The sequence below is a fragment of the Zonotrichia albicollis genome, chromosome 5 (genome assembly GCF_047830755.1).
Source record: "Zonotrichia albicollis isolate bZonAlb1 chromosome 5, bZonAlb1.hap1, whole genome shotgun sequence".
In the NCBI taxonomy this organism is placed as follows: domain Eukaryota; kingdom Metazoa; phylum Chordata; class Aves; order Passeriformes; family Passerellidae; genus Zonotrichia; species Zonotrichia albicollis.
Genome location: NC_133823.1, coordinates 6479734 through 6507723, shown reverse-complemented (window position 1 = coordinate 6507723; position 27990 = coordinate 6479734). Strand labels below are relative to the sequence as shown.

The 27990-nt window shown below is 57.0% G+C and overlaps 3 protein-coding genes and 2 non-coding genes across 32 annotated transcripts in view; 1 reads left to right on the top strand and 4 right to left on the bottom strand.

Annotated features, from left to right (window-relative positions):
* Window positions 1-2: 2 nt before the first annotated feature.
* IDH3B (isocitrate dehydrogenase (NAD(+)) 3 non-catalytic subunit beta) lies at window positions 3-20620 on the top strand. Of its 4 annotated transcripts, XM_074540651.1 has the most exons (13): window positions 3-121; window positions 1125-1205; window positions 3706-3798; window positions 5214-5334; window positions 5474-5534; window positions 8351-8483; window positions 12399-12532; window positions 14002-14104; window positions 17281-17427; window positions 17518-17612; window positions 17701-17761; window positions 19118-19238; window positions 19270-20190. In XM_074540651.1, exons 1-12 carry the CDS (start codon window positions 86-88, stop codon window positions 19205-19207), a joined length of 1155 nt encoding a protein of 384 aa, XP_074396752.1. In that variant the 5' UTR covers window positions 3-85; the 3' UTR covers window positions 19208-19238; window positions 19270-20190. The 4 variants fall into 4 exon arrangements, with proteins under 4 accessions (XP_074396752.1, XP_074396754.1, XP_074396751.1 ...); XM_074540653.1 differs by lacking the exons at window positions 19118-19238; window positions 19270-20190 and adding an exon at window positions 20493-20620; XM_074540650.1 differs by having other exon boundaries at window positions 19118-20190.
* Window positions 19862-25771, bottom strand: NOP56 (NOP56 ribonucleoprotein). 16 transcript variants are annotated; one of them, XM_074540637.1, is made up of 15 exons: window positions 25635-25771; window positions 25341-25430; window positions 24976-25090; window positions 24734-24895; window positions 24378-24576; window positions 23941-24128; window positions 23712-23863; window positions 23420-23520; window positions 23101-23249; window positions 22734-22855; window positions 21748-21885; window positions 21117-21646; window positions 21011-21071; window positions 20875-20925; window positions 19862-20831 (listed from the first exon to the last, which is right to left on the bottom strand). In XM_074540637.1, the coding sequence occupies exons 1-12, from the start codon at window positions 25635-25637 to the stop codon at window positions 21410-21412; spliced, it is 1656 nt and encodes a 551-aa protein (XP_074396738.1). In that variant the 5' UTR covers window positions 25638-25771; the 3' UTR covers window positions 19862-20831; window positions 20875-20925; window positions 21011-21071; window positions 21117-21409. The 16 variants fall into 16 exon arrangements, with proteins under 16 accessions (XP_074396738.1, XP_074396731.1, XP_074396732.1 ...); XM_074540630.1 differs by having other exon boundaries at window positions 21011-21646; XM_074540631.1 differs by having other exon boundaries at window positions 21019-21646.
* LOC113460673 (small nucleolar RNA SNORD57) lies at window positions 21954-22022 on the bottom strand. The gene has a single exon (XR_003382490.1). It is a non-coding gene; the product is annotated as a small nucleolar RNA SNORD57 (small nucleolar RNA).
* On the bottom strand, window positions 22930-23001 carry LOC113460674 (small nucleolar RNA SNORD56). The gene has a single exon (XR_003382491.1). It is a non-coding gene; the product is annotated as a small nucleolar RNA SNORD56 (small nucleolar RNA).
* Window positions 25772-26317: 546 nt separating the features above from the next.
* DCTN1 (dynactin subunit 1) overlaps window positions 26318-27990 on the bottom strand; it is a 75725-nt gene continuing 74052 nt past the window's right edge. For 5 of the 10 annotated variants that reach the window (XM_074540622.1, XM_074540619.1, XM_074540620.1 and 2 more), the window contains 2 exons: window positions 27756-27845; window positions 26318-26737 (listed from right to left, as the gene is read on the bottom strand). In XM_074540622.1, the coding sequence (XP_074396723.1) occupies window positions 26325-26737; window positions 27756-27845 (503 nt within the window). In that variant the 3' untranslated portion in view covers window positions 26318-26324. The remainder of the gene's footprint in view (window positions 26738-27755; window positions 27846-27990) is intronic. The other 5 variants (XM_074540624.1, XM_074540625.1, XM_074540626.1 and 2 more) reach the window with 1 other exon arrangement.

Below are 27990 nucleotides of genomic sequence, written 5' to 3'. Positions count from 1 at the left end.
GGCGCCACATGCCCAGCGAGGCCCCGCCCCATGACGTCACCCCGCGCCCCGCCCCTTGCCCGCGGTGCACTCTGGGCTCGCAGAGATGGCGGCGCTCAGCGCGGGCCGGGCGGCGGCGGCGGTGAGCGGGGTACGGGACACGGGCAGCGAGGGGACAGCGGGCTGAGCCGCGGGGACTGAGGGCACGGAACGAGCGGGGACATCGCTCTGGGGGGGGGACAGCGGGTATGGGGACGCCGGGCAGGGTCAGGGGGGTCAAACGGGGTCTGACCTCTTCGTTTTCTGGGCTAGGAGGGGTCACTGAGGGTGGGAAGGTCCGTGAGGGGTCAGTGAGGGGTGAGAGGGTCAGACGGGTCTGGGGGGGTCCGTGAGGGGTCAGTGAGGGCTGGGAGGTCAGTGAGAGGTGGGAGGGTCTGGGGGGGTCCGTGAGGGGTCTGAGGGGGGTCAGGGAGGGTTGGGGGGGATCTGAGGGGGTCACTGAGGGCTGGGAGGGTCCGTGAGGGGTCAGTGAGGGTTGGGGGCGGTCAGTGAGGACTTGAGGGGGTCAGTGAGGGCCGGGCAGGGTCAGTGAGGGGTCAGACGGGTCTGAGTGGTTCAAATGGGTCTGGGGGGATCCGTGAGGGGTCAGATGTGTCTGGGAGGGTCAGTCTGGGGGTTCAGATGGATCGGGAGGTTCAGTCGGGTTTGGGGGTCAGTGTGGGGCAGAGTGTGAGGTGAGAGCCGGGGGGGCTTCACTTTGGGGGTGGGGGAGTTTCATGCTGGGTTGTGGGGGTGTCATTTTGGGGGTGACATTTTTGGCTCGGGGAGGATTTTGTGGGGGGGGGCACCCCCTGATGGGGCTCTGTGACCTGTGGGGATTGGGGGGCCCCTGTCTGACCTGTGGGGATTGGGGGGTCCCTGTCTGACCTGTGGGGATTGGGGGGATCCCCTCTGACCTGTGGGGATTGGGGGTCCCCTCTGTGACTTGTGGGGATTGGGGATCCCCTCTCTGACCTGTGGGGATTGGGGGTCCCCTGTCTGACCTGTGGGGATTGGGGGGTCCCTCTGTGACCTGTGGGGATTGGGGGTTCCGTGTCTGACCTGTGGGCATTGGGGGTCCCCTCTCTGACCTGTGGCACCCCCAGGGGCTCCTGCGTGCCCAGAGCCTCGGGGCATGGCGGGCGCTGGGCACCTCGGCCGCCCTCCTGCAGCAGGCACAGGCCAAGGTGAGCAGGGGATTTGGGGATTTGGGGGGCACAAAAGAGGCTCAGGGGGGAACTTCTGACCCCCCAAAACCCCGTGAGAGGATGGGGGAGGTTTGGGAAAAGGCCTCAGGTGGGGGATATTGGCATGATTCCTTTTTGGGGGGGGGTCTCTGGGGGTTATCCCAGCCAGAAAATTCCCAGATTCCCAGTGGGAATATGGCTGAGGGAAGGGCTCGGTGTGACCTTGAGGCGCTGCCCTTCCCTCAGCTCTGCCTGCTGCTGTTTCACATTTGTGCTCTGGACATTTGATTCCAGCTTATTTAAAGCTCCCTGGTTGTGGCTCTCAGTTTTCCTTCTCTCCTTCCCCGTTCCCTCTGGGGGTTGGAGTTTCCCTGGCATTGCTGGCAGGGAATTCCCTGCACTGGGATTGGGGGGTTCCACAGGGAATTCCAGGCTGGGGAAGGAGGGGAGGGCTGGGAGGGACATCCCAGGAGGGATCAGGGAGGTTCTGTTGTGGTCTGGGCCATGAAAATGGGGCTTGGTAAAATTCCAGGGGGTCCTGAGGGCAGGGGGAAGGAATTGGGGAATTTAGGAACACCAGGCTGTGCTGGGAAATTGGAGAAATTCCTCCTGGAAAGAGAAATGGGGAGGCCTCAGCCCTGGATTTGGGTGGGATATTGGGGAAATTTCTCCTAAAGTGTCTGTCCAAAATTCCATGGGATCCTGAGGACAGGGAGGAGGAATGAAGGGGATTTAGGAGCACCAGGCTGTGCTGGGAAAATTGGGTATTGGGGAAATTCCTCCTGGAAAGAGAAATTGGGAATTCTCATCCCTGGATTTGGGTGGATTATTAGGGAAATTCTTGCTAAAAACAGCTGTCCAAAATTCCATGGGATCCTGAGGGCAGGGAGAAGGAATTGGAGGATTTAGGAGCACTGGGCTGTACTGGGAAATTGGGGAAATTCCTCCTGGAAAGAGAAATGGGGAGTCCTCATTCCTGCATTTGAGTGGATTATTAGGGAAATTCCTGCTAAAAACAGCTGTCCAAAATTCCATGGGATCCTGAGGGCAGGGAGAAGGAATTGGGGGATTTAGGAGCACTGGGCTGTGCTGGAATATTGGGGAAAATTGGATATTGGGGAAATTCCTCCTGGAAAGAGAAATTGGGAATCCTCATCCCTGGATTTGGGTGGATTATTAGGGAAATTCCTGCTAAAATGGCTGTCCAGAATTCCATGGGATCCTGAGGACAGGGAGAAGGAATTGTGGGATTTAGGAACATGGGCCTGTGCTGGAATATTGGAGAAATTCGTCCTGGAAAGAGAAATGGGGAATCCTCATCCCTGGATTTGAGTGGGATATTGGGGAAATTCCTGCTAAGATTCCTGTCCAGAATTCCATGGGATCCTGAGGGCAGGGATGGATGAGGGGATTTAGGAACACCAGGCTGTGCTGGGAAATTGGGGAAATTCCTCCTGGAAAGTGAAATGGGGAGTCCTCATTCCTGGATTTGGGTGGATTATTAGGGAAATTCCTGCTAAAAACGGCTGTCCAAAAATTCCAGGAGTTCCTGAGGTCAGGGAGAAGGAATGAAGGGATTTAGGAGCACTGGGGTATCACTGGATATTGGGGGAATTCCTCCTGGGAAGAGAAATGGGGAATCCTCATCCCTGGATTTGAGTGGGATATTGGGGAAATTCCTGCTAAAAACGGCTGTCCAAAAATTCCATGGGATCCTGAGGGCAGGGAGAAGGAATGAAGGGATTTAGGAACACCAGGCTGTGCTGGAAAATTAGGGAAATTCCTCCTGGAAAGAGAAATGGGGAGTCCTCATCCCTGAATTTCGGTGGATATTAGGGAAATACATGCTAAAAATGCCTGTCCAAAATTCCAGGAGTTCCTGAAGGCAGGGACCAGGAATGAAGGGATTTAGGAACACCAGGCTGTGCTGGAATATTGGGGAAAATTGGGTATTGGGGAAATTCCTCCTGGAAAGAGAAATGGGGAGTCCTCATCCCTGGATTTGAGTGGATATTGGGGAAATTCCTGCTAAAATTCCTGTCCAAAATTCCATGGGATCCTGAGTGCAGGGAGAAGGAATGAAGGGATTTAGGAACACAGACTGTGCTGGGAGCTCTCAGCAATCCCTCTGGGCACAGGGACAGGGACAGGACAAAGGGACACGGCCCCAGGCTGGGCCAGGAGAGGTTTGGATGTCCCCAAGGGTCCCTTGTGGGGACATTGTGGGGGTTTTCCTCCTGTCCAGCCCTGCACAGCTGTGGAGTCCCCATCTCTAGAGGGATTTCCCAGCCCTGTGACACTTGGGGACAATGCTCAGCGGTGGCCTTGGCCCTGCAGGGCTTTCCCATACCCAGACATTCTATGTCCCCATGTCCCCATCGCTCCGTGTCCCCATGGCTGTGACGTGCCTCAGGTCCCGGGGGGTCCCATTTTGGGGTGACCCTGCTGTCACCCCCCCAGTCCCAGAGGGCGTTGGGGTGACCCCAGTGTGTCCCTGCAGTCCCACAGGGCTGAGGGGACATTCCAGGTGACAATGCTGCCGGGGGATGGCGTGGGCCCGGAGCTCATGCACGCTGTCAAGGAGGTCTTCAAGGTATGGCCTGGCCAGGGGACAGCACAGCAGCTGGCCCTGAGTGGCCCTGAGTGTCCCTGTGTGTCCCTGTGTGTCACTTAGTGTCCCTAAATGTTCCTATGTGTCTCTGAGTGTGTCTAAACCTCCCTGAGTGGCCCTGCGTGTCCCTGAGTGTCCCTAAATGTCTCTGTGTGTCCCTGTGTGTCACTTAGTGTCCCTAAGTGTCCCTAAATGTCCCTCTGTATTCCTGAGTGTCCCTGTGTGTCCCTGCAAGTCCCTGTGTGTCTCTGAGTGTCCCCAAATGTCCCTCTGTGTCACTTAGTGTCCTTGAGCATCCCTAAATGTCCCTGCTTGTCCCTGTGTGTCCCTGCTTGTCCCCGTGTCCCCCTGAGCATCCCTAAGTGTCCCTGTGTGTCCCTAAATGTCCCTGCCTGTCCCTGTGTGTCACTTAGTGTCCCTAAATGTTCCTATGTGTCACTTAGTGTCCCTAAGTGTCCCTCTGTATTCCTGAGTGTCCCTGTGTGTCCCTGCAAGTCCCTGTGTGTCCCCGTGTGTCACTGAGTGTCCCTAAATGTCCCTGCCTGTCCTCCTGTGTCACTTAGTGTCCCTAAATGTCCCTGTGTGTTCCTGCCTGTCCCTGAGCATCCATGTGTGTCCCTAAGTGTCCTTAACTGTCACTGTGTGCCACTTAGTGTCCTGGAATGTCCCTGAGTGTCCCTGCCTGTCCATGTGTGTCACTTAGTGTCCCTGTGTGTCCCTAAATGTCCCTGCGTGTTCCTGCGTGTCCCTGAGTGTCCCTGCTTGTCCCTGAATGTCCCTGAGTATCCTACCTGTCCCTGAGTGTCACTTAGTGTCCCTGCATGTCCCTGTGTGTTTCTGAGCATTCCTGTGTGTCCCTGTGTGTTCCTGAGTGTCCCCAAATGTCCCTCTGTGTCACTTAATGTCCTTGAGCATCCCTTAATGTCCCTGTGTGTCCTTGAGTGTCCCTAAATGTCCCTGAGTGTCCTTGCCTGTCCCTGAATGTCCCTAAGTGTCCCCAAATATGTCTGTGAGTCCCTAAGCGTCCCTGCTTGTCCCTGTGTGTCCCTGAGTGTCCCCATGTGTCCCACAGGCAGAGGGTGGGTCCCCATTCCCGGAGGGGTTTGGGATAATTGGATTTGTGATATTGGGGTAATTCCTCCAATGGCTCTCCAAGGCAGTGGGGGGATCCCCATCCCTGGAGGGATTCCCAGCCCTGTGGAGGTGACACTTGGGGACATCCCAGGGGTGGCCTTGGCGGTGCTGGGGACACCTCAGAGGGATTTCCCAGGGGTAATGTCCCATCAATATGGTGACCCCTCCTGTCCCTGAGCACGGCCCTGGCTGGCTCAGGACACCCTGTGGTGTCCCCAAGGTGACTGTGGGTGGCCCTGTCACTGTCACTGTCCCTGTCCCAGGCTGGCAATGTCCCCGTGATCTTTGACGAGCACCACCTGAGCGAGGTGCAGAACACGGCGTCCGAGGAGAAGCTGGACCGGGTGGTGGACTCCATGAAGGAGAGCAAGGTGGCCCTCATTGGTGAGCCCCTGGCCAGCGTGGCCTTGTCCCTGTCCTTGTCACCCCCTGTCACCCCTTGTCCCCTCAGGCAGTGCCAGGGGAGGGTTCTGTGGGACATTGGGACAATCCCCATGTCCTGACCCCGCTCCGTGTCCTGCAGGGAAGATCCACACACCCATGGAGTACAAGGGAGACCTGGCGTCCTATGACATGAGGCTCAGGTGGGGGAGTTAATTAATTAATTCATTAATTAATCATTAATGAGTTATGGGGGAGAGGAAAAGGCTGAGGGATTCCGTGTGGGCTGGGAAACAAAATTTCAGTGGGACCCTGAGGGGTCCTGCAGGGGGGGTGGCCCCAGTTGTGTCCCCTGGCACTTGCAGGGGACAGTCCCTGGGGATAAAACATTAATTAATGTTATTATTAATGTCATTATTAATTAATGAGTTATTGGGAGGGAAAATTCCTGAGGGAACATCCATGGCCAGGAGCTGTCCCTGCTCACCCTGGGGTCCTGCAGAGAGGGGTGACCCCAGGGACTTGGACGGGTTTTAATTAATATATAATATTAATTAATGAGTTATTGGCAGGCAAACTCTGTGGCCAAGAGCTGTCCCTCCTGATTGATCCTTTTTCCCTGGAAATTTTGGAGATGTTGGGGTGGATCCCAGAACTCATTAACATAATGAGTTAACATAACTCATTAACTCATAACAGGAAAACCCTGTTAATTAATAATTAATGAGTTATTGGGAGGCAAAACTCCTGAGGGACCATCCCTGGCCAGGAGCTGTCCCTGCTGATTGAGCCTTCTTCCCTGGAAATTCTGGAGGTGCTGGGGTGGATCCCAGAATCTGTCAGTGGGAAAACCCTGTTAATTAATAATTAATGAGTTATTGGGAAGCAAAACTCCTGAGGGACCAGCAAGACCCCAGGGACTTGGAGGGGACAGTCACTGTGGATAAAACATTAATTATTAATTAATGAGTTATTGGGAGGCAAAACTCCATAGCCAAGAGCTGTCCCTGCTGATTGATCCTGCTTCCCTGGAAATTCTGGAGGTGCTGGGGTGGATCCCAGAATTTGTCACTGAGAAAACCCTGTTAATTAATAATTAATGAGTTATGGGTCCTGAGGGACCGTCCTTGGCCAGGAGCTGTCCCTGCTCACCCTGGGGTCCTGCAGAGAGGGGTGACCCCAGGGACTTGGAGGGGACAGTGACTGTGACTAAAACATTAATTAATATTATTAATGTCATTATTAATTAATGAGTTATTGGGAGGCAAAACTCCTGAGGGACCATCCCTGGCCAAGAACTGTCCCTGCTGATTGATCCTTCTTCCCTGGAAATTCTGGAGATGCTGGGGTGGATCCCAGAATCTGTCACTGGGAAAACCCTGTTAATTAACAATTAATGAGTTATTGGGAGGCAAAACTCCTGAGGGACCATCCCTGTCCAGGAGCTGTCCCTGCTGACTGATCCTGCTTCCCTGGAAATTTTGGAGGTGCTGGGGTGGATCCCAGAACTCATCACTGAGCAAACCCTGTTAATTAATAATTCATGAGTTAATTGGGAAGCCAAACTCCTGTGGGATGATCCATAGCCAAGAGCTGTCCCTGCTGATTGATCCTGCTTCCCTAGAAATTTTGGAGATGCTGGGGTGGATCCCAGAATTTGTCAGTGGGAAAACCCTGTTAATTAATAATTAATGAATTATTGGGAGGCAAAACTCCATAGCCAAGAGCTGTCCCTGCTGATTGAGCCTTCTTCCCTGGAAATTTTGGAGATGCTGGGGTGGATCCCAGAACTCATCACTGAGAAAACCCTGTTAATTATTAATTAATGAGTTATTGGGAGGCAAAACTCTGTGGCCAAGAGCTGTCCCTGCTGACTGAGCCTGCTTCCCTGGAAATTTTGGAGGTGCTGGGATGGATCCCAGAACTCATCACTGGGAAAACCCTGTTAATTAATTATTAATGAGTTATTGGGAAGCCAAACTCCTGTGGGATGATCCATGGCCAAGAGCTGTCCCTGCTGATTGAGCCTTCTTCCCTGGAAATTCTGGAGATGCTGGGGTGGATTCCAGAACTCATCACTGAGAAAACCCTGTTAATTAATAATTAATGAGTTATTGGGAGGGAAAACTCCTGAGGGACCATCCCTGGCCAGGAGCTGTCCCTGCTCACCCTGGGGTCCTGCAGAGAGGGGGGGTGGCCCTGCTGTGTCCCCTGCGCTCAGAGGGGACACGGTGACCCCGGAGCAGCCCCGGTGACCCTGTCCCCATGTCCCCGTGTCCCCATGTCCCCATGTCCCTGTGTCCCCCTGTCCCCATGTCCCCTTGTCCCCGTGTCCCCATGTCCCCATGTCCCCTTGTCCCCATGTCCCCTTGTCCCCATGTCCCCTTGTCCCTTTGTCCCCGTGTCCCCCTGTCCCCCTGTCCCCGTGTCCCCATGTCCCCGTGTCCCCTTGTCTTGTCCCCCTGTCCCCATGTCCCCATGTCCCCATGTCCCCCTGTCCCCGTGTCCCCCTGTCCCCATGTCCCCATGTCCCCGTGTCCCCTTGTCTTGTCCCCGTGTCCCCCTGTCCCCATGTCTCCATGTCCCCATGTCCCCATGTCCCCGTGACCCTCTGTCCCTGTGTCCCCATGTCCCGTGTCCCCCTGTCCCCCTGTCCCCCTGTCCCCGTGTCCCCATGTCCTCCTGTCCCCCTGTCCCCATGTCCCCCTGTCCCCATGTCCCCATGTCCCCCTGTCCCTGTGTCCCCCTGTCCCCGTGTCCCCCTGTCCCCCTGTCCCCGTGTCCCCTGTCCCCCTGTCCCCATGTCCCCGTGTCCCCATGTCCCCATGTCCCCGTGTCCCCCTGTCCCCATGTCCCCCTGTCCCCATGTCCCCTTGTCCCCATGTCCCCGTGTCCCCATGTCCCCCTGTCCCCATGTCCCCGTGTCCCCCTGTCCCCATGTCCCCCTGTCCCCATGTCCCCGTGTCCCCCTGTCCCCATGTCCCCATGTCTCCATGTCCCCCTGTCCCCGTGTCCCCAGGAGGAAGCTGGACCTGTTTGCCAACGTGGTGCACGTCAAGAGCCTCTCGGGCTACCAGACCCGGCACAACAACCTGGACCTGGTGATCATCCGCGAGCAGACCGAGGGCGAGTACAGCTCCCTGGAGCACGAGGTGGGGCATGGGCACAGCCTGGCACAGCTGGCAGTGCCACCTGCCGTGGGCACAGCTCCAGGGGGTCCTCAGAGTCCCCAAAGGGATCCAGGGATCCTCAGAGTCCTGAAGGGGCTCCAGGGGGTCCTCAGAATCCCTTAAAGGGGATCCAGGGGGTCCTCAGAGTCCCCAAGGGGCTCCAGGGACTCCTCAGAGTCCTAAAGGGGCTCCAGGGTGTCCTCAGAGTCCCTAAAGGGATCCAGGGGGTCCTCAGTGTCCCCAAAGGGCTCCAGGGGGTCCTCAGAGTTCCCTAAAGGGTTCCAGGGGGTTCCCCTAAAGGGGCTCCAGGGGGTCCTCAGAGTTCCCTAAAGGGCTCCAGGGAATCCTCAGAGTCCCCCAAAGGGATCCAGGGGGTCCTCAGAGTCCCCAAAAAGGCTCCAGGGGGTCCCCCTTAAAGGGCTCCAGGGGGTCCTCAGAGTCCCTTAAAGGGGATCCAGGGATCCCCAGAGTCCCCCAAAGGGCTCCAGGGGGTCCTCAGAGTCCCCTAAAGGGATCCAGGGGGTCCTCAGAGTCCTAAAGGGCTGCAGGGGGTCCTCAGAGTCCCCAAAGGGATCCAGGGGGTTCCCCTAAAGGGGCTCCAGGGGGTCCTCAGAGTCCCCAAAGGGATCCAGGGGGTTCCCCTAAAGGGGCTCCAGGGGGTCCTCAGAGTCCCCAAAGGGATCCAGGGGGTTCCCCTAAAGGGGCTCCAGGGGGTCCTCAGAGTTCCCTAAAGGGATCCAGGGGGTCCTCAGAGTCCCCAAAGGGATCCAGGAGAGTGGGAGAGGAAAGGGAAAAAAAGGGGAAAAAATGGAAAAAGGAATGGTTGGGTTTTAGGGATGGGGATCAGGGATTGTAAAAAAAGGAGACGGGAGCCAGGGAATGGCTCCCACTGGGAAAGGGGAGATTGGGCTGGGATCTTGGCAAGGAATTCCTGGCTGGAATGGAATTCCCAGATTTGCTGTGGCTGCCCCTGGATCCCTGGAAGTGTCCAAGCCAGGCTGGATCCATCTGGGACAGTGGGAGCTGTCCCTGCCCATGGATGGGGTGGGAATGGATGGGATTGAAGGTGTTTTCCAACCCAAACCATTCCAGGATTGTGGAGCTCTTTTGCTCTGGGAGAGCTGGGAATGTTCCCCTGGAGAAGGGAAAATTCCAGGGAATCCTCAGAGTCCCTGCAGGGGCTCCAGGAGAGCTGGAGAGGGACTGGGGACAAGGGATGGAGGGACAGGAGCCAGGGAATGGCTCCCACTGGGAAAGGGGAGATTGGGCTGGGATCCTGGCAAGGAATTGCTGGCTGGGCTGGAATTCCCAGATTTGCTGTGGCTGCCCCTGGATCCCTGGCAGTGCCCAAGCCAGGCTGGATCCATCTGGGACAGTGGGAGGTGTCTCTGCCCATGGATGGGGTGGGAATGGATGGGATTGAAGGTGTTTTCCAACCCAAACCATTCCAGGATTGTGGAGCTCCTCTGCTCTGGCAGAGCTGGGAATGAGAAGGGAAAATTCCAGGGAATCCTCAGAGTCCCTGCAGGAGCTCCAGGAGAGCTGGAGAGGGACTGGGGACAAGGCCTGCAGGGACAGGAGCCAGGGAATGGCTCCAAGTAGGAAAAGGGGAAATTGGGCTGGGATCTTGGCAAGGAATTCCTGTCTGGAATGGAATTCCCAGAAAATTCCCAAGCCCTGGATCCCTGGCAGTGCCAAGGCCAGGCTGGATGGATCTGGATCCACCAGGGATGGTGGGATGGGATGAGCTCCAAGGTCTCTCCATGATTCCCTGCTCAGCACCCTCAGGTCCTGCCTGGAATTTGGGAATATTTGGGGACAGGAGCACACCCAGCCCCTGGGGACATTGGGGACATTGGGGACAGTGCCTGGCAAAGGGACAGTGACACACGGATTGTCCTGGGTGAACCCTGGCCTGAGTGGGAACACCCGTGGGAGGAGAACTGGGCAGAGATTAAAACAAATTAATAACTGAAACAAAATTATGATGATGAAACAATTCAGTAATTGAAACGAAATTATGGTGATCAGAAAAATTCAATAATTGAAACAAAATGGCGATGATGAGAATAATTTAATAATTGAAACAAAATTGGTGATTAGAAAACTTCAATAATTGAAACAAAGTGATGATGATGAGAACAATTCAATAATTGAAACGAAATTATGGTGATTAGAAAAATTCAATAATTGAAACAAAATGGTGATGGTGAGAATAATTTAATAATTGAAACGAAATTATGGTGATTAGAAAACTTCAATAATTGAAACAAAATTATGGTGATTAGAAAAATTCAATAATTGAAACAAAATGGTGATGATGAGAACAATTCAATAATTGAAACAAAATGGCGATGATGAGAGTAATTCAATAATTATATCAGAGTGGTGATGATGATGATGAGAACAACTCAATAATTGAAATAAGATGATGATGATAATTCAGTAATTGAAACAAAGTGGTGGTAATTACAAAAATTTAATAATTGAAACAAAATTATGATAACGATAAGAACAATTAAACAATTGAAAAAAATTATAATGATGATAAAATTCAGTAATTGAAACAAAATGATGATGATGATGATGATAACAATTTAATAATCAAAACAAAATGGTGATGATAAGAAATATAGTAATTGCGATAAAATTTTAATGCTAAGAAATATTTAATTGTAAAAATCCCAATGATAGGAAGTAATAATAAATATAAACACGAGTAAGAATAATAGATGTAACAATGCATGTAACACATAAATGTGGTCAATAATAATTAATAATAATTATAATGGTAATAATAATAGTAATAATGAATGTCATGATAAGGAGAGGGAAGGGGTATTATTAATAATAATAATAATGATAATGATAGGGAAGGGGAGATTATTATTAATAGTTACAATAATAATAATAGGAGAGGGAAGATAATATAATATTAAATAATGAAATTAATAAGATTAATAATATTGATAATAATAATATTAATAATAATAATAAAATTAAATAATAATAAAATTTAATAACAATAATAATAATAAAATAATAATAAAATAATAATAATAATAATAATAATAATAATAATAATAATAATAATAATAATAATAATAGTAATAATAATAGTAAGGCAGGTAAGAGAAGCCAGAGCAGGCTGGGTGACTGTGCCCAGGCTGGGGTGGCCGTGCCCAGGCAGGGTGTGAGGCCCATGCTGGGCGGCAGTGCCCGTGCAGGGCGGCAGTGCCCGTGCAGGGCGGCAGTGCCCGTGCAGGGTGGCCGTGCCCAGGCTGGATGGCAGTGCCCATGCTGAGGTGGCCGTGCCCATGCAGGATGGCCGTGCCCAGGCAGGGTGGCCGTGCCCAGGCTGGGTGGCCGTGCCCATGCTGGGGTGGCCGTGCCCAGACAGGGTGGCCGTGCCCATGCAGGGTGGCCATGCCCGGGCTGGGTGGCCGTGCCCAGGCTGGGGTGCCCATGCCCATGCAGGGTGGCCGTGCCCAGGCTGGGTGTGAGGCCCATGCAGGGTGGCAGTGCCCAGGCTGAGGTGCCCATGCAGGGTGGCCGTGCCCAGGCTGAGGTGCCCATGCAGGGTGGCCGTGCCCAGGCTGAGGTGCCCATGCAGGATGGCCGTGCCCATGCAGGGGTGACCGTGCCCATGCAGGGTGGCCGTGCCCAGGCTGGGTGTGAGGCCCATGCAGGGTGGCAGTGCCCAGGCTGAGGTGCCCATGCAGGGTGGCAGTGCCCGGGCTGGGTGTGAGGCCCAGGCTGGGGTGACCGTGCCCAGGCTGGGTGGCCGTGCCCATGCTGGGGTGGCAGTGCCCATTCAGGGTGGCCGTGCCCATGCTGGGGTGGCCGTGCCCAGGCTGGGGTGGCCGTGCCCAGGCTGTGACACCCCCGTGTCCCCAGAGTGCCAAGGGCGTGATCGAGTGCCTCAAGATCATCACCAGGGCCAAGTCCCAGCGCATCGCCAAGTTCGCCTTCGACTACGCCACCAAGAAGGGCCGGGCCAAGGTCACAGCTGTGCACAAGGCCAACATCATGTGAGTGCCACTGTCACCCCTGTCCCCTCAGCTGGGCGGTGCCACCGCTGTGTGACCGTAGTGTCACCGCAGTGTGACCTGCCAGCGCTCCAGGACACCTGGGAGGGACCTGCAGTGGCAGGGCTGGAGGAAAAGGCTGCAAGGTGGAAATCAAAAAGATTGGGGTGAGGGCTTGGGATGGAATTCCTGGCTGGGATGGGATTTCCCCCCCTGCATCCTTTGGCAGTGTCCAAGGCAGCCTGGCATGGTGGGAAGGGTCAATAAACTTCAAGGTCCCTCTCCACCCAAACCATTCCAGGATTGTGGAGCCCCTCTGCTCTGGGAGAGCTGGGAATGTTCCCCTGGAGAAGGGAAAAATCCAGGGAATGCTCAGAGTCCCTGCAGGGGCTCCAGGAGAGCTGGAGAGGGACTGGGGACAAGGCCTGCAGGGACAGGAGCCAGGGAATGGCTCCCACTGGGAAAGGGGAGATTGGGCTGGGATCTTGGCAAGGAATTCCTGGCTGGGCTGGAATTCCCAGATTTGCTGTGGCTGCCCCTGGATCCCTGGCAGTGCCCAAGCCAGGCTGGATCCATCTGGGACAGTGGGAGCTGTCCCTGCCCATGGATGGGGTGGGAATGGATGGGATTGAAGGTGTTCTCCAACCCAAACCATTCCAGGATTGTGGAGCTCTTTTGCTCTGGGAGAGCTGGGAATGTTCCCCTGGAGAAGGGAAAATTCCAGGGAATCCTCAGAGTCCCTGCAGGGGCTCCAGGAGAGCTGGAGAGGGACTGGGGACAAGGCCTGCAGGGACAGGAGCCAGGGAATGGCTCCCACTGGGAAAGGGGAGATTGGGCTGGGATCTTGGCAAGGAATTGCTGGCTGGAATGGAATTCCCAGAAAATTCCCAAGCCCTGGATCCCTGGCAGTGCCCAGGCCAGGCTGGATGGACCTGGATCCACCGGGGATGGTGGGAGGTGTCCCTGGGTGGGATGGGATGAGCTCCAAGGTCTCTCCATGATTCCATGATTCCCTGCTCAGCACCCTCAGGTCCTGCCTGGAGCAGTGGAATCTGGGAATATTTTGGGACAGGAACACACCCGTGGATCCCTGGCAGTGCCCAAGGCCAGGCTGGACATGGAGGATTGGAGTGAGGGAGATGAGGATTTCCCTGGGATTGGGGATTTTCCCTCCCTCTGCTCCCAACCAGCAGTGAGCAGGGTGGCACATTTATTTCTCACATTTATTGAGAAATCAGTGCCCAGATATTCCCATTCCATAACAACCCTGTCCCCAAGGATTGTGGCATCATTCCTGCAAAATCCCAACCTCTGGAATCATTCATGGGAGCACCTGGGACAAATCCCCTTCCCACCAGGGAGAGGGGGGGAAAAGCAGCATGGAGGAGCCCCAAAGGGTGTCCCAGCTCCCAGTTCCTGCTGGATCCTGCAGCCTTTGGGATCTCCCAACCCTGGTTGGTGTTCCCGTGCAGGAAGCTGGGGGATGGGCTGTTCCTGCAGTGCTGCAAGGAGGTGGCCGAGCTGTACCCCAAGATCAAATTCGACACCATGATCATCGACAACTGCTGCATGCAGGTGAGCCACGCCCCAAGGCCACGCCCCCCGGAATGGCCACGCCCCCGGGACAGCCACCATCCCGGGCCACGCCCCCGGTATGGCCACGCCCCCGGTATGGCCATGCCCCCGGGAAGGCCACGCCCATCTGGTCACGCCCCCGGGAAGGCCACGCCCCTGAGCGGGTCCCCAACCCTTGTCCCTGTCCCTGCTCCCTTCCCAACCCTCTCTGAGCAGCTGGAAACTCCAGGCCTGTGAATTAAAATTCCCCTTTAAATCCCTAAAAATTCCCCTTTAAATCCCTAATAATTCCCCTTTATATCCCTAACAATTCCCTTCACATCCCTAAAAACTCCTCAATCCCCTCTCTGCTGCCCCAGGTTCCTGCAGCCTCACTGGGGCTGGATGTGTTTCTGTCCCTAAAAATTCCCCTTTATATCCCTAAAATCTCCCCTTTAAAACCCTAATAATTCCCCTTTAAAACCTTAAAATCTCCCCTTTATATCCCTAATAATTCCCCTTTAAATCCCTAAAAATTCCCCTTCACATCCCTCAAAACTCCTCAATCCCCTCTCTGCTACTTCAGGTTCCTGCAGCCTTACTAGGAGTGGGTGTGTCTCTATCCCTAATAATTCCCCTTTAAATCCCTAAAAATTCCCCTTTATATCCCTAAAAATTCCCCTTTAAATCCATAAAAATTCCTGTTTATATCCCTAAAAATCTCCCCTTTATATCCCTAAAAATTCCCCTTTAAATCCCTAAAAATTCCCCTTCAGTCCCTAAAAACTCCTCAATCCCCTCTCTGCTGCCCCAGGTTCCTGCAGCCTCACTGGGGCTGGGCATGTTTCTATCTCTAAAAATCTCCCCTTTATATCCCTAAAAATTCTCCTTTAAATCCCTAAAAATTCCTGTTTAAATCCCTAATAATTCCCCTTTCAATCCCTAATAATTCCCCTTTATATCCCTAAAAATTCCCCTTTATATCCCTAAAAATTCCATTTTATATCCCTAATAATTCCCCTTTAAATCCCTAAAATCTCCCCTTTATATCCCTAAAAATTCCCCTTTAAATCCCTAAAAATTCCCTTTCACATCCCTAAAAACTCCTCAATCCCCTCTCTGCTGCCCCAGGTTCCTGCAGCTTCACTGGGGCTGTGCATGTTTCTATCCCTAAAAATTCCCGTTTTTATCCCTAAAAATTCCCCTTTAAATCCCTAAAAATTCCCCTTTAAATCCATAAAATCTCCCCTTTAAATCCCTAAAAATTCCCCTTTATATCCCTAAAAAATCCCTTTTATATCCCTAATAATTCCCCTTTATATCCCTAATAATTCCCCTTTATATCCCTAAAATCTCCCCTTTATATCCCTAAAAGTTCCCCTTTATATCCCTAAAAATTCCCCTTTAAATTCCTAAAAATTCCCCTTCACATCCCTAAAAACTCCTCAATCCCCTCTCTGCTGCTTCAGGTTCCTGCAGCCTTACTAGGGCTGGGCGTGTTTCTATCGCTAAAACTCTCCCCTTTAAATCCCTAATAATTCCCCTTTAAATCCCTAAAAATTCCCTTTTATATCCCTAAAAATTCCCCTTTAAATCTCTAACAATTCCCCTTTAAATCCCTAAAAATTCTCCTTTATAGCCCTAAAAATTCCCTTTTATATCCCTAATAATTCCCCTTTATATCCCTAAAAATTCCCCTTTAAATCCCTAAAAATTCCTTTTTATATCCCTAAAAATTCCCCTTTAAATCCCTAAAAATTCCCCATGATATCCCTAAAAATTCCCTTTTATATCACTAAAAATTCCCGTTTATATCCCTAATAATTCCCCTTTAAATCCCTAAAAATTCTCCTTCAGTCCCTAAAATCTCCTCCATCCCCTCTCTGCTGCCCCATGTTTCTGCAGCCTCACTGGGGCTGTGTGTGTTTCTGTCCCTAAAAATTCTCCTTTAAATCCCTAAAATCTCCCCTTTAAATCCCTAAAATCTCGCCTTTATATCCCTAAAAATTCCCCTTTATATCCTTAAAAATTCTCCTTTATAGCCCTAATAATTCCCCTTTAAATCCCTAAAAACTGCCCTTTAAATCCCTAAAAATTCCCCTTTATATCCCTAAAAATTCCCCTTTATATCCCTAAAAATTCTCCTTTAAATCCCTAAAAATTCCCCTTTAAATCCCTAAAAAATCCCCTTTATATCCCTAAAAATTCCCCTTTATATCCCTAAAACCTCCCCAGCCCCCTCTCTGCTGCCCCAGGTTCCTGCAGCCTCACTGGGGCTGGGCATTTTTCTATCCCTAAAAATTCTCCTTTATATCCCTAAAATCTCCCCTTTAAATCCCTAAAAATTCCCCTTTAAATCCCTAAAATCTCCCCTTTAAATCCCTAAAAATTCCCCTTTAAATCCCTAAAATCTCCCCTTTATATCCCTAAAAATTCTCCTTTATATCCCTAAAAATTCCCTTTTATATCCCTAAAAATTCCCCTTTATACCCCTAAAAATTCCCTTTTATATCCCTAAAACCTCCCCAGCCCCCTCTCTGCTGCCCCAGGTTCCTGCAGCCTCACTGGGGCTGGGCGTGTTTCTATCGCTAAAACTCTCCCCTTTAAATCCCTAAAAATTCCCTTTTATATCCCTAAAAATTCCCCTTTATACCCCTAAAATCTCCCCTTTATATCCCTAAAAATTCCCCTTTATATCCCTAAAAATTCCCCTTAAAATCCCTAATAATTCCCCTTCACATCCCTAAAAACTCCTCAATCCCCTCTCTGCTGCCCCAGGTTCCTGCAGCCTCACTGGGGCTGGGCGTGTTTCTATCCCTAAAAATTCCCCTTTATATACCTAATAATTCCCCTTTATATCCCTAATAATTCCCCTTTAAACCCTTAAAATCTCCCCTTTATATCCCTAAAAATACTCCTTTAAATCCCTAAAAATTCCTGTTTATATCCCTAAAAATTCCCCTTTATATCCCTAAAAATTCCTATTTAAATCCCTAAAAATTCCCCTTCACATCCCTAAAACCTCCCCAGCCCCTCTGTGGTGCCCAGGCAGTCCCAAGCATGGCACAATCTGCCTTGGCGACCCCTGGGATCTCACCCAACCCCAGCACCCCTGGGCTCTGCCCGCTGTGCCAGGCTGGGTGCCAGGCTGGGTGCCAGGCTGGGTGCCAGGCCTCAGTGCCCCATTGCCGTGCCAGCTGGTGCAGAACCCGTACCAGTTTGACGTGCTGGTGATGCCCAACCTGTACGGCAACATCGTGGACAACCTGGCGGCGGGGCTGGTGGGCGGCGCGGGCGTCGTGCCCGGCGAGAGCTACAGCGCCGAGTACGCCGTCTTCGAGATGGTGAGCAAGGATGGGCACCTCTGGGTGGGGAACAATCCCCGAGGCTGGCAGGGTGGCACCACCCTGTCACCGTGCCCTGTGTCCCCACAGGGAGCCCGGCACCCCTTTGCCCAGGCCGTGGGCAGGAACATCGCCAACCCCACGGCCATGCTGCTCTCGGCCTCCAACATGCTGCGGCACCTCAAGTACGTGCTGGGCTGCCAAGGGGGGGTTTGGGGGGTCTGGGGGGGCTCCTGAGGGGCTGACCCCCCCTGCTTGCCCCCCTTTTTCCAGCCTGGAATACCACTCCAACATGATCTCGGACGCGGTGAAGAAGGTGATCAAAGGTGGAAAAGTGAGTGTGGGGCAGTGGGGAGGGCTGGTGGGGCCTGGGTCACCTTCTCTGGCTGCTCTCTTCTGCCCAGCTGCAATTCTGGTTCCTCTCCTCCCTCCAGCTGCAATTTGGGTTCTTTTCCTCCTCCCAGCTGCAATTCTGCTTCCTCTCCTCTTCCCAGCTGCAATTTGGCTTCTTTTCCTCTTCCCAGCTGCAATTCTGCTTCCTCTCCTCTTCCCAGCTACAATTCTTGGATCTTTTCCTCTCTCCAGCTGCAATTCTGCTTCCTCTCCTCTCTCCAGCTGCAATTCTGCTTCCTCTCCTCTTCCCAGCTGCAATTCTGCTTCCTCTCCTCTTCCCAGCTGGAATTTGGCTTCTTTTCCTCTTCCCAGCTGGAATTTGGGTTCTTTTCCTCTTCCCAGCTGCAATTCTGGTTCCTCTCTCTCCAGCTGCAATGCCAGGCCCACAGCTGTGTCCAGCCCCTGTGGTCATGTCCTGGCCCTGGAGGGATTTCTGGCAGGGCTGGGGGATCCTCCATGGCTTTGTCTCCATTTGAGTTCTTGGCAGGGACCTTCCATGGCCCCATTCCCACCACAGGTCCTGGCAGGGCTCTCAGGGACCTTCCCATGTTCCTGTTCCCACCCCAGGTCCTGGAAGGACTCTCAAGGGACATTCCACAGCCCCATTGTCACCTCAGGGCTCTGAGGGACCTGTCCATGTCCCCATTCCCACCCCAGGTCCTGGCAGGGCTCTCAGGGACCTTCCCATGTTCCCATGTCCACCCCAGGTCCTGGTATGGTTCACAAGGGATGTTCCACAGCCCCGTTCCCACACCAGGTCCTGGAAGGACTCTCAGGGTGTTCCACTGCCCCATCTCCACCCTAAATCCTTACAGGGCTCTCAGGGATCTCTCCATGGCCCCATTCCCACCCCAGGTCCTGGAAGGACTCTCAGGGACCTTCCCATGTTCCTGTTCCCACCCCAGGTCCTGGTATGGTTCACAGGGGATGTTCCACAGCCCCGTTCCCACACCAGAGCTCTCAGGGATCTGTCCATGTCCCTGTTCCCACCCTAGGTCCTGGCAGGGCTCTCAAGAGATGTTCCACAGCCCCATTGCCACCCCAGGGCTCTGAGGGACCTGTCCATGTTCCTGTTCCCACCCCAGGTCCTGGTATGGTTCACAAGGGATGTTCCACAGCCCTGTTCCCACTGCAAGTCCTGGCAGGGCTCTCAGGGACCTTCCCATGTTCCTGTTCCCACCACAGGTCCTGGCAGGGCTGTGGAGGGTCCCTGCTGTCTCTGCTCCCCTGTCCCTGTCCCAGCCTTTGTTCACCAGAGCCTTTCCCCGTTTTTTCCCTCCCTGTGTTGGATTTGCAGGTCCGGACCCGGGACCTGGGCGGTTACTCCACCACCTCCGACTTCGTCAAGTCCGTCATTGACAACCTGCACCCCAACTATGGGGCCTAGACCCCCCCTGCACCCCAACTATGGGGCCCAGGCCCCCCCTGCACCCCAACTATGGGGCCCAGACCCCCCAGCAGCTCCCCCTGCACCCCAACTATGGGGCTTAGCCCCTCCCCAAACCCCTCCCAGCCCCACAGGGAGGAACTCCAGGAACCTTCACCTTTCCCCAGCCCCACAGGAGGCAACCAGTGCAGTTTGGGATGTTCTGGGTGGTTCTGGGGGGATGTGGCAGCGACCCCAAATCATTGGCAGCTCATTGGGGCCCCCCACTATGGCTCTGGGACCCCCCCATCCCCATGGGATCCCCATTACTGGATTATCATTGCTGTGGGACCAGTGGGATTCTCAGATCCCTGACTTTGGGATCCCCGTTTCTATGGGATCCCTGACTATGGGACCCTCCCTTTTCCATGGGGTCATTCTGACTGTTGGACCAGTGGGAATTGTGGGATCCCTGTGAGAATGGGACCTTGGACTGTGGGACCCCATTTCCATGGAATCCCTGACTGTAGGACCCCCCCCCCCCCATTTCTATGGGGTCATTCTGACTGTTGGACCAGTGGGATTTGTGGGATCCCTGTGAGAACAGGACTGTGGGAACCCCATCCCTAGGGAACCCCTGTAACTGTTGGACCAGTGTGGGATTTTTGTGGGACCTCCATTCCCGTGGGATTCCCAGTTTGGGACCTCCATTCCCATGGGCCCATCCCATGCAGCTTTCAGCAATAACCAGGGTGCCACCCCCCACCCTGCACCCCCTTGGCAGCTGCTGGCACAGGGTCCCCACGCCGTGGGGTGACCCTGGGACACTCCAGCCCTGGCACAGGGTGGGGGGGTGACCCTGTGCCCCCCAGCCCATGGGCATTGGGGAGCTGGGGGCCGATCCCGTAACGCTGTGCCCGTGGGGCCGGGCCTGGTGCCACCCTGGGCAGTGCCATGGTGTGTGTGCTCTGTACTCTGCTTTGCTAATAAAGGGTCCAACGCTTCCCTGCAGCCCTGCCCTGCCCGGGGGGGGAGCTGGGGCAGCTTTTGGGGTGCAGGGCGGGCAATGCTGCCCTGCCCTGAGGGCACCCGGGGCTGCTGAGCTGGGGGGCAACGCTGGAAGCAGAGCCCAACCGGACTGTGGGGCAGAGGGGTCAGCAGCCCCTCCACGTGTCCCCAAGGCACAGGGACAGCTTTGGGGGTGCAGAGGGCTCCAGGGAGCCCAAGCCCAGCCTGGGGGCCGGGGGGACCCCGATTTTGCAGGTCCCCCCCATTGGTGCCCCCCTAACCTGTGGTCTCCTTGCAGGTGCGCACGGCGGACATGGGGGGCTACTCCACCTCCATGGATTTCACCCAGGCCGTGATAGATGCCCTGGAGGTGCAGTGACCTCAGCCCCGCCCCTGGCGACTCCAATAAAGTGGCCTCAGGTGTGACCGTGCTGCTGTCGGTGTCCCCCGGGGCCGGGCAGGCTGCTGGTGACAGGGTGACCCCCGTGGGGACAGCCTGGGCACCCCCTGCCAGCCACGGAGCACGACAGGAGGGATCAGCAACAACCTCAGCCCTTTATTGGGGTGTGGGCAGCCCTGCACGGCACAGGGAGGGGGGACACGGCCCGGGGTCCCCAAGGAGGGGACACAGACACGCCTGGGGACAGCCCAATGTCCCCAAGGAGGGGACACAGACACACAGACACGCCTGGGGACAGCCCAATGTCCCCAAAGAGGGGACACAGACACACCTGGGGACAGCCCAATGTCCCCAAAGAAGGGACACAGACATGGCCCCCGTGGGGACAGGTCCCCAAGGAGGGGACACAGACACACAGACACACCTGGGGACAGCCCCACACAGCCCCATGTCCCCAAGGAGGGGACACAGACACACCTGGGGACAGCCCCACACGGCCTGATGTCCCCAAGGAGGGGACACAGACACACCTGGGGACAGCTCCACACGGCCCAGGGTCCCCAAGGAGGGGACACAGACACGGCCAGGCCCCAGGGAAGGGACAGGGGTTGCAGTTCCACGCTGTATGTAAGGCACAGTCCAGGGGCTGCTGCTGGCCACAGGGACTCAGCCAGGCCACCAGGCTGTGACACGTTCCAGGTGGCCCCGGTGGCACAGGACACAGCTGGGGCCACCACGGGAGCGGGGCAGTGGCCACTCCTGGCTCCGGCCTGTCCGTCAGTCTGTCAGTCCGTGCGCTGACTGAGCTCTGCTCCCTAATCCTCCTCTGAGTCCTGAGCCACTGCCTTCTTCTTCTTCTTCTTTTTCTTCTTCTTTTCCTCCTCTTCCTCCTCCTCAGGCTCTGCCACAGCTTTCCTTTTCTTCTTGGGCAATGGCTCCTCCTCTTCCTCCTCCTCCACCCCGTTCTGCTCGGGCTCTGCCTCTGCCTCTGACTCCTCGGGCTGCTGCTGCTTCTTCTTTTTCTTCTTCTTCTTGGCCCCCACGTCGTTCTCCTGTGGGGAGGGGAGCCCCCATCAGCTCTGACCCCATCCCCCCCTCCTGGGGCACAGAGACCCCTGCAGGACCCCCCAAAGGGTCTCACCCCTGCCCTCACCTCCGTCTCCATCACCGAGTTCTCTGCTGCCTCCTCAGCAGCCGCTGCCAGCGCCTCCAGCCGCCGCTTCTCCCTCTTCTTCCTCTTCTTCTCCTTCTTCTCCTGCCTCCTCTTCACCTCAGCCACCACCTCGCTGGCCTGGGGACACGCAGGGGCCGTGAGCCAGGGCAGGACCCCCGGGTTTGTCCCCACACCCGGCCCTGGTCGGATCAGACTCATTAAATCAGTCTTTGGCCTCCACGGTGGGTCAGGATGGCACAGTGACATCACCTCCGACAGGGCCCTCATCTTCATCTCCCCAGCATCACCTTCATCACCAGAGCATCTCACCTTCATCTTTATCACCCCAGCATCACCTTCATCACCAGAGCATCTCACCATCACCTTTATCACCAGAGCATCTCACCTTCACCTTCATCACCAGAGCACCTCACCTTCATCTTTATCACCCCAGCACCTCACCTTCACCTTCATCTCCCCAGCATCACCTTCATCACCAGAGCATCTCACCATCATCTTCATCACCAGAGCATCTCACCATTATCACCCCAGCACCTCACCATTATCTTCATCACCAGAGCATCTCACCTTCATCTTTATCACCCCAGCATCTCACCATCACCTTCATCACCACAGGATCTCACCATTATCACCCCAGCACCTCACCATTATCTTCATCACCTCCACCACCACCTTCCACCAGCCCAGCACCTCCACCACGCTCACACCTCCCGTTCACAATCTCCATCCTCTGCTACCTCACTACTGCCACCCTTATCTCCCCTAAGATCTCATTTCCATCATCTTCATCACCCCAACACCTTCATCATTTTCATCTCAGCACCTCACCTCCATCTTCATTCCCCTGACACCTCACCATCTTCATCTCCCTCAAAACCTCACCTCCTCCATCTCTCCCATAGCTTTCATTTGTCACCCTCACCCCTCTTCTTCATCCCTCACCATCCCCTCCTCCTCCTCCTCACCTCCACCACGGCCTCCTTCATCACCTCCAGGTTCTTGCGGGGCGGCTCCCCGGTCTCGTAGAAGGCCAGGCGCTCCTCCACCTGCTCCCTCAGCTTGTCCCCAAAGACACTGGTGGGGACCTCTGTGGGGAGGGGACAGGGGGGGGGCTCAGCGCTGACCCTGCACCCCCAAACCCCCCTGCGAGCCCCCCGCGCTCTGCTCAGCCCACAGGAGTCACCATTCACCGGGGTGAGATGCTGTTGACGAAAAATGTTCCCATCACGGCAGAGCGGCCCTGAGTGCCCTCCCATGCCCAGCTGGCACCGAGTGACAGTGCCCACCATGACAGTGCCCACCCTGGCAGTGCCCCCCGAGCCCCCAGCCCACCTGAGAAGCAGTCGATGCGCGAGGCGATGGTGCACTTGTTGGCCAGGTAGCGCGAGATGCGCCCCTTGTTCTTGGCGGCAGCGCGCCCGATGAAGGTGGAGTGGAAGATGAGGCCGTACTTGGGGGTGTTCCCCCGCGTCTTCAGCGCCCTGCGAGTGCCCAGGGAGGGGTGAGGACACCCCCGAGTGCCACCCCCACCCCGGACAGCCCCTCCCCAGCCCGCTGTGCTCCGGGGGTCGCTCAGACTGGGGCTGGCTGCTCAGCCCATGGGTCACAGCCGCTGCCCCGCGGCCGCCATCACCGCGACCGCCCCGGGTACCTGAACAGCGCCTTCTCCGCGCCCAGGATCTGCACCGTCGATGCCGGGTACTTGGCCAGGTTGGTCAGGCTGCCAGCGTGCGAGATGAGGCGGGCACCCACCTGGGCACAGCACGGGGGGGTTACAGCGGGCTCTGAAACCCCCGAGGGCACAGAGAGACCCCCCAGGCCGGGATCAGCAGTGGAAGTGTCAGCAGCACAACTCAGTGGATTGACAGATTCACTCTGACATCATCTCCAGGCCGGGGAGGTGACAGGGGGGACACTCTGGGGACACTGTGGGGACAACTCACCACCTCCCCGATGAGGGCGGACAGGCTGGGGGCCACCTGGCTCATCTTGGAGCGCAGGTACTCCTGCAGCCCCTTGCGGTAGTCGGACAGCGAGATGACGCGGCGCGAGAAGCTCTCGATGTTGATGAGGTCCAGCGGGGAGATGTCCATGCCTGGGGGTGGCACGGGGTCAGCGGCAGCGCTGGGCACCCGGCCATGCCCACCCAGAGCCCCCGAGAGCCCCCCTCACCCATGGAGGAGCGCGAGGCCTCCAGGATGGCCTGGGCCTTGGCGCTGTCCATGACGATCTCCTCCAGCCCCTCGAGGCTCTCCTCGCTCAGCTCGCGGCGGTTCCCGATGAATTTGGTCACCCGGCAGTACATGGAGTTCTCGGGGACGATCTTGATCAGCTCGGGGAAGTGGTACCCGTACCACTCCCTGCGGGCACAGGGCACGGTCACTGCTGCCACCCAGGCCCACCCAGCTCTGCGTGTCCCCACCGCGTCCCCAATGTCCCCCCTGGTCCACGCCATGGCCCCGAGGCCCGGCCGGTGTCCCCTGGGGAGCTGCTGTCCCTCCCCGGTCTGTACAGGCGGCCGGAGCAGCAGCAGCTGCCTGTGGTAAGCATGGGGAGGGGAAAGGGGACCCCCAAACCCTTCAAACCCCCCCAAACCCGTCCCCACCGACCGGACACGCATGGAGAAGGTGTTGATGTCCTTGTCCAGCTGGTCCAGCAGGCTGATAGACTGGATGATCATGTTGTCCACCCGGTTCACGTTGAACTTCACCTTGGCCCGGGAGTAGCTGTGGCCGAGCCCCAGCTGGGCCTTGGCCGCCGACTGCGCCGTGAGGCCCCGGACCAGCGCCGCAAAGTGCAGCCGGATCCCTGCGGGGACGCGGGGACAATGCGGTCACTATGGAGGGACAATGGTGCCACCGCACGGACACCGAGCGCCACCACGTGCAGCCCAGGGACACCTCAGAGCCACAGCACAGCGTGCCCCGCTCCTCACCCCTCAGATGTCCCCTCTGTCCCCGCTCACCTCGCATGAGCTCGGCCACGACGCCCCCGGTCTGGCACTGCACCCCCAGCTCCTCCAGCACGGCCGCGCCCATCTTGGCATCGCCCACCCCCAGCACCACCTTCTTCCTCTTGGGGGGCAGCGCCGTGTCCAGCAGCAGCCGCAGGTCCTCGTGCAGGACTCCTGCGGGACAGGGGGGGCTCAGCGGGGTCCCCGCGCTACGGGAGGGGGGGTCCCGGTGTCCCCGGCCCCGCCGCGCTCACCCTCGGACACGGCGTTCATGTTCTCCAGCGCGCTCTGCGCCGAGCGGAACGGCGAGAACGCCACGAGCTTCACCACGTTGTGGAACTTGCCCAGCGTGAGGACGCTCTCCTCCACCTGCAACCGGGGACAACCGGGGGGAGGCGGGGGCTCCGGTCACACCGGGCACGGAGAACGGCCCCGGCACCGCGACCCCCGCACCACCGCCAGGCCTTCCCCGCCGGGTACCCCCCACACGCCTCCCCGGTCCTTCCGCCTCTCTCTATCCCCGCTCCCGGTGCGTCCCGCAACTCCCCGATCCCCGCCTCTCCCCCCGTTCCCCTCCCGTTCCCCGCCGTCCCCGCTCCCGCCATTGCCGGTGCGGTACCTGCGGCAGCAGCAGGCCGATCTCCTCCACCTCCCGCACGGCGAACAGCGCGTACCCGGCCGCATGTTCGAACAGCACGTGCAGCAGCACCTGCGGCACCGACAGTTCCGCTCACCGGGGGCGGCACCGGGGCCGCGCTCCCGCCCATCCCCGCGCCCGGCCAGGCCCGGCCCGATGCGGCTGCCCCGGCCTCCCGCCGGTCCCAGCGCGTCCCGATGCGGTCCGAGGGGGCTCCTGGGTCCCTCCCCACGCCCGATGGCGGCGGATGCGGCCCGGGCCCGTCCCCTCACTCACCATCGTCCTCCCGCCGCCGCCGCCGTCCGGAACTGACGCGCTGTCCCCGCCGGAATCCCGTCTCCTCCCTTCTCCACCAATCAGCGCCCACTGCGCCGCGCCCTCCACCAATCACCGCAAGCCGCCCTCAAGAGGCCCGCCCCGCAGCCAATCAGGCAGAGGAGGGACTAACCCCGCCCCCTTGGCTGTGCCTGCCAATCAGAGCTGGGAGAGGGCGTTCCTTCCCGCCTTTTCCTGGGCACCAACCAATGGGAGCCACGCGTGCGAGCCCTTGCCCCGCCCCTTCCCGCGCTGCTCGGTGCGCGCGCTGCCGCACGTGGCGGGAGCCGGGCCGCCCCCCCAATGTCCCAATGTCCCCGCGGTGCCACCCCCGGACCCCCGATGGCCCCGCGGTGACAACCCTGAACCCCCAATGGCCCCGAGCCCCCTCCCGGTGCCCTCCTGGGACCCTCAGTGCCCTCCAAGTGTCCTCCTGGTCCCACCCGGCACCCCCGAATGTCTCCCGGTGCCACCCCAGGATCCCCAGATGTCCCCTTGGTTCCATCCTGGAGCTCTCTGTGACACCCCCGGGGTCCTCAGTCCCCTCCGGGACTCCCAGTGCCCCTCTCGGATCCCTCCTGTGACCCCCGGTCCCCTTCCGTGACCCCCCCCAGTCCCTTTTCTGCTCCCCCGTGTCCCACCCGAAGCCCGTCATGTCCTCCCCCAGTGTCCCCCTCGTGTCCCCTCCCGTGTCCCCGCCCGGTGCTCGGTTCCAGGCGCAGGCAGCGCGTCCAGGGAAGTTTTATTGGATGCCGGGAGCGCGGGGGGATCCGGGGGGTCCCGGGGGGTTCCGTAGTGTCCGAGAGCAGCGCGGGGGGCCCGGATCCCCCCGGGGGAAGCGGCTCCGGAGGGAGCGGGGCCGGGCAGGGGGGAGCGAACGGAGGGTCCCGAGGGAGGGGACGGCGGGCCGGGGTCCCTCGGGCCCGTCAGGCCACGAAGTGCTGGCGGAGGTGCTGCAGCAGGTCCGGGGTGAGCAGCACCCGGTGCGCCTGGCCGTGCCCCGGGGCGCACGGGATCGTCACCCGCCCGCACAGCGCCGGGCCCTGCGCCTGCTCCTGCTTGGCCTGCGGGGACAGCCACGCGCTCAGTGTCCCCAAGGGGACAGTGACATGTTCACAGTGTCCCCAAGGGGACAGTGACACGCGCTCAGTGTCCCCAAGGGGACAGTGACATGCTCACAGTGTCCCCAAGGGGACAGTGACACACTCACAGTGTCCCCAATGGGGTGGGATCTGCGGGGTGGTGCTGGGGTGGGGCAGAGGGTCCTCATCCCCGGGAATGGGGGATCCCTCGGGATTGGAGTTTGGCAGAACAGGGGGTCCCTGAAATTGGGGATCGGGAACAGGGGTCCCTTGGGATGGATTGGGGCCCATCAGGAATGTGGGTTCCTTGGGATTGGGGTCCCTCAGGATTGAGGTCCCTCAGGAATGGGAGTTTCTTGTGACTGGCATCTCTTGGGATTGGGGTTCCCTCAGCAATGGGGGTCCCTCGAGATTGGGGTCCCTCAGGATTGGGGATTCCTTGGGATTGGGGTCCCTCAGAACTGGGGGACCCTCAGGAATGGGGATTCTTTAAGACTGGGATCCCTCAGGACTGGGGGTTCCTCGGGACTGGAGTCCCTTGGAATTGGAACACCCTCGGGAATGGGGTTTTTTTGTGACTGGTGTCTCTTGGAATTGGGGTTCCCTCAGGAATGGGGGTTCCTCAGGATTGGGGTCCCTCCGGATTGGGGGGGTCCTTGGGATCCCTCAGGACAGGGGCTTCCTCAGGATTGGGGTCCCTAAGGATTGGGGTCCCTCGGGATTGGGTCCCTCAGGAATTGGGGTCCCTTGAGATTAGGGGACTCCTTTGGGATTGGGTCCCTCAGGATTGGGTCCCTCAGGACAGGGGGTCCCTGAGGATTGGGGTTCCTCAGGATTGGGGTCCCTCAGGACTGGGTCCCTCAGGACTGGGGCTCTCAGAGCTGAAGGTCCCTCAGGATTGGGGTTCCTCAGGATTGGGTCCCTCAGGATTTTGTCCCTCAGGATTGGGTCCCTCAGGATTTTGTCCCTCAGGATTGGGTCCCTCAGGCTGGGCTCTCACCTTCAGGAAGGACGAGGACGGGAAGGTGCCGAAGGTGGTGGAGACGCCGGCGCCCGGCTGCTGCTGAACCATCTCCCGCAGCGTGTCGTCCTGGGGCACAGCAAGGTCACCCCAAAACCCACCCCGGGGGCCCCAAAACCCACCCTGGGCAGGAGCCAGAGGGGTCAAACCCCACTGTTCTGGGAGGGGAATGGGAACGGGAATGGGCAGCGCCTCGTCCCCTCACTGCCACCAG

Excerpts from the sequence above, each read along its gene's own strand:
- NOP56 (XM_074540632.1), bottom strand. Across the intron at positions 25,091-25,340 it reads TCGGCCTGCTGCTGCCGCAG|GTGGAGGAGAGCGTCCTCAC; the intron begins GTACCGCACCGG and ends CCCCGGTTGCAG. Across the intron at positions 24,577-24,733 it reads CGTGGCCGAGCTCATGCGAG|GGATCCGGCTGCACTTTGCG; the intron begins GTGAGCGGGGAC and ends GCGTCCCCGCAG.
- IDH3B (XM_074540651.1), top strand. The coding sequence starts at position 86 with ATGGCGGCGCTCAGCGCGGGCCGGGCGGCGGCGGCG. Across the intron at positions 3,799-5,213 it reads CTGTCAAGGAGGTCTTCAAG|GCTGGCAATGTCCCCGTGAT; the intron begins GTATGGCCTGGC and ends TCCCTGTCCCAG. Across the intron at positions 17,428-17,517 it reads AGTACGCCGTCTTCGAGATG|GGAGCCCGGCACCCCTTTGC; the intron begins GTGAGCAAGGAT and ends GTGTCCCCACAG.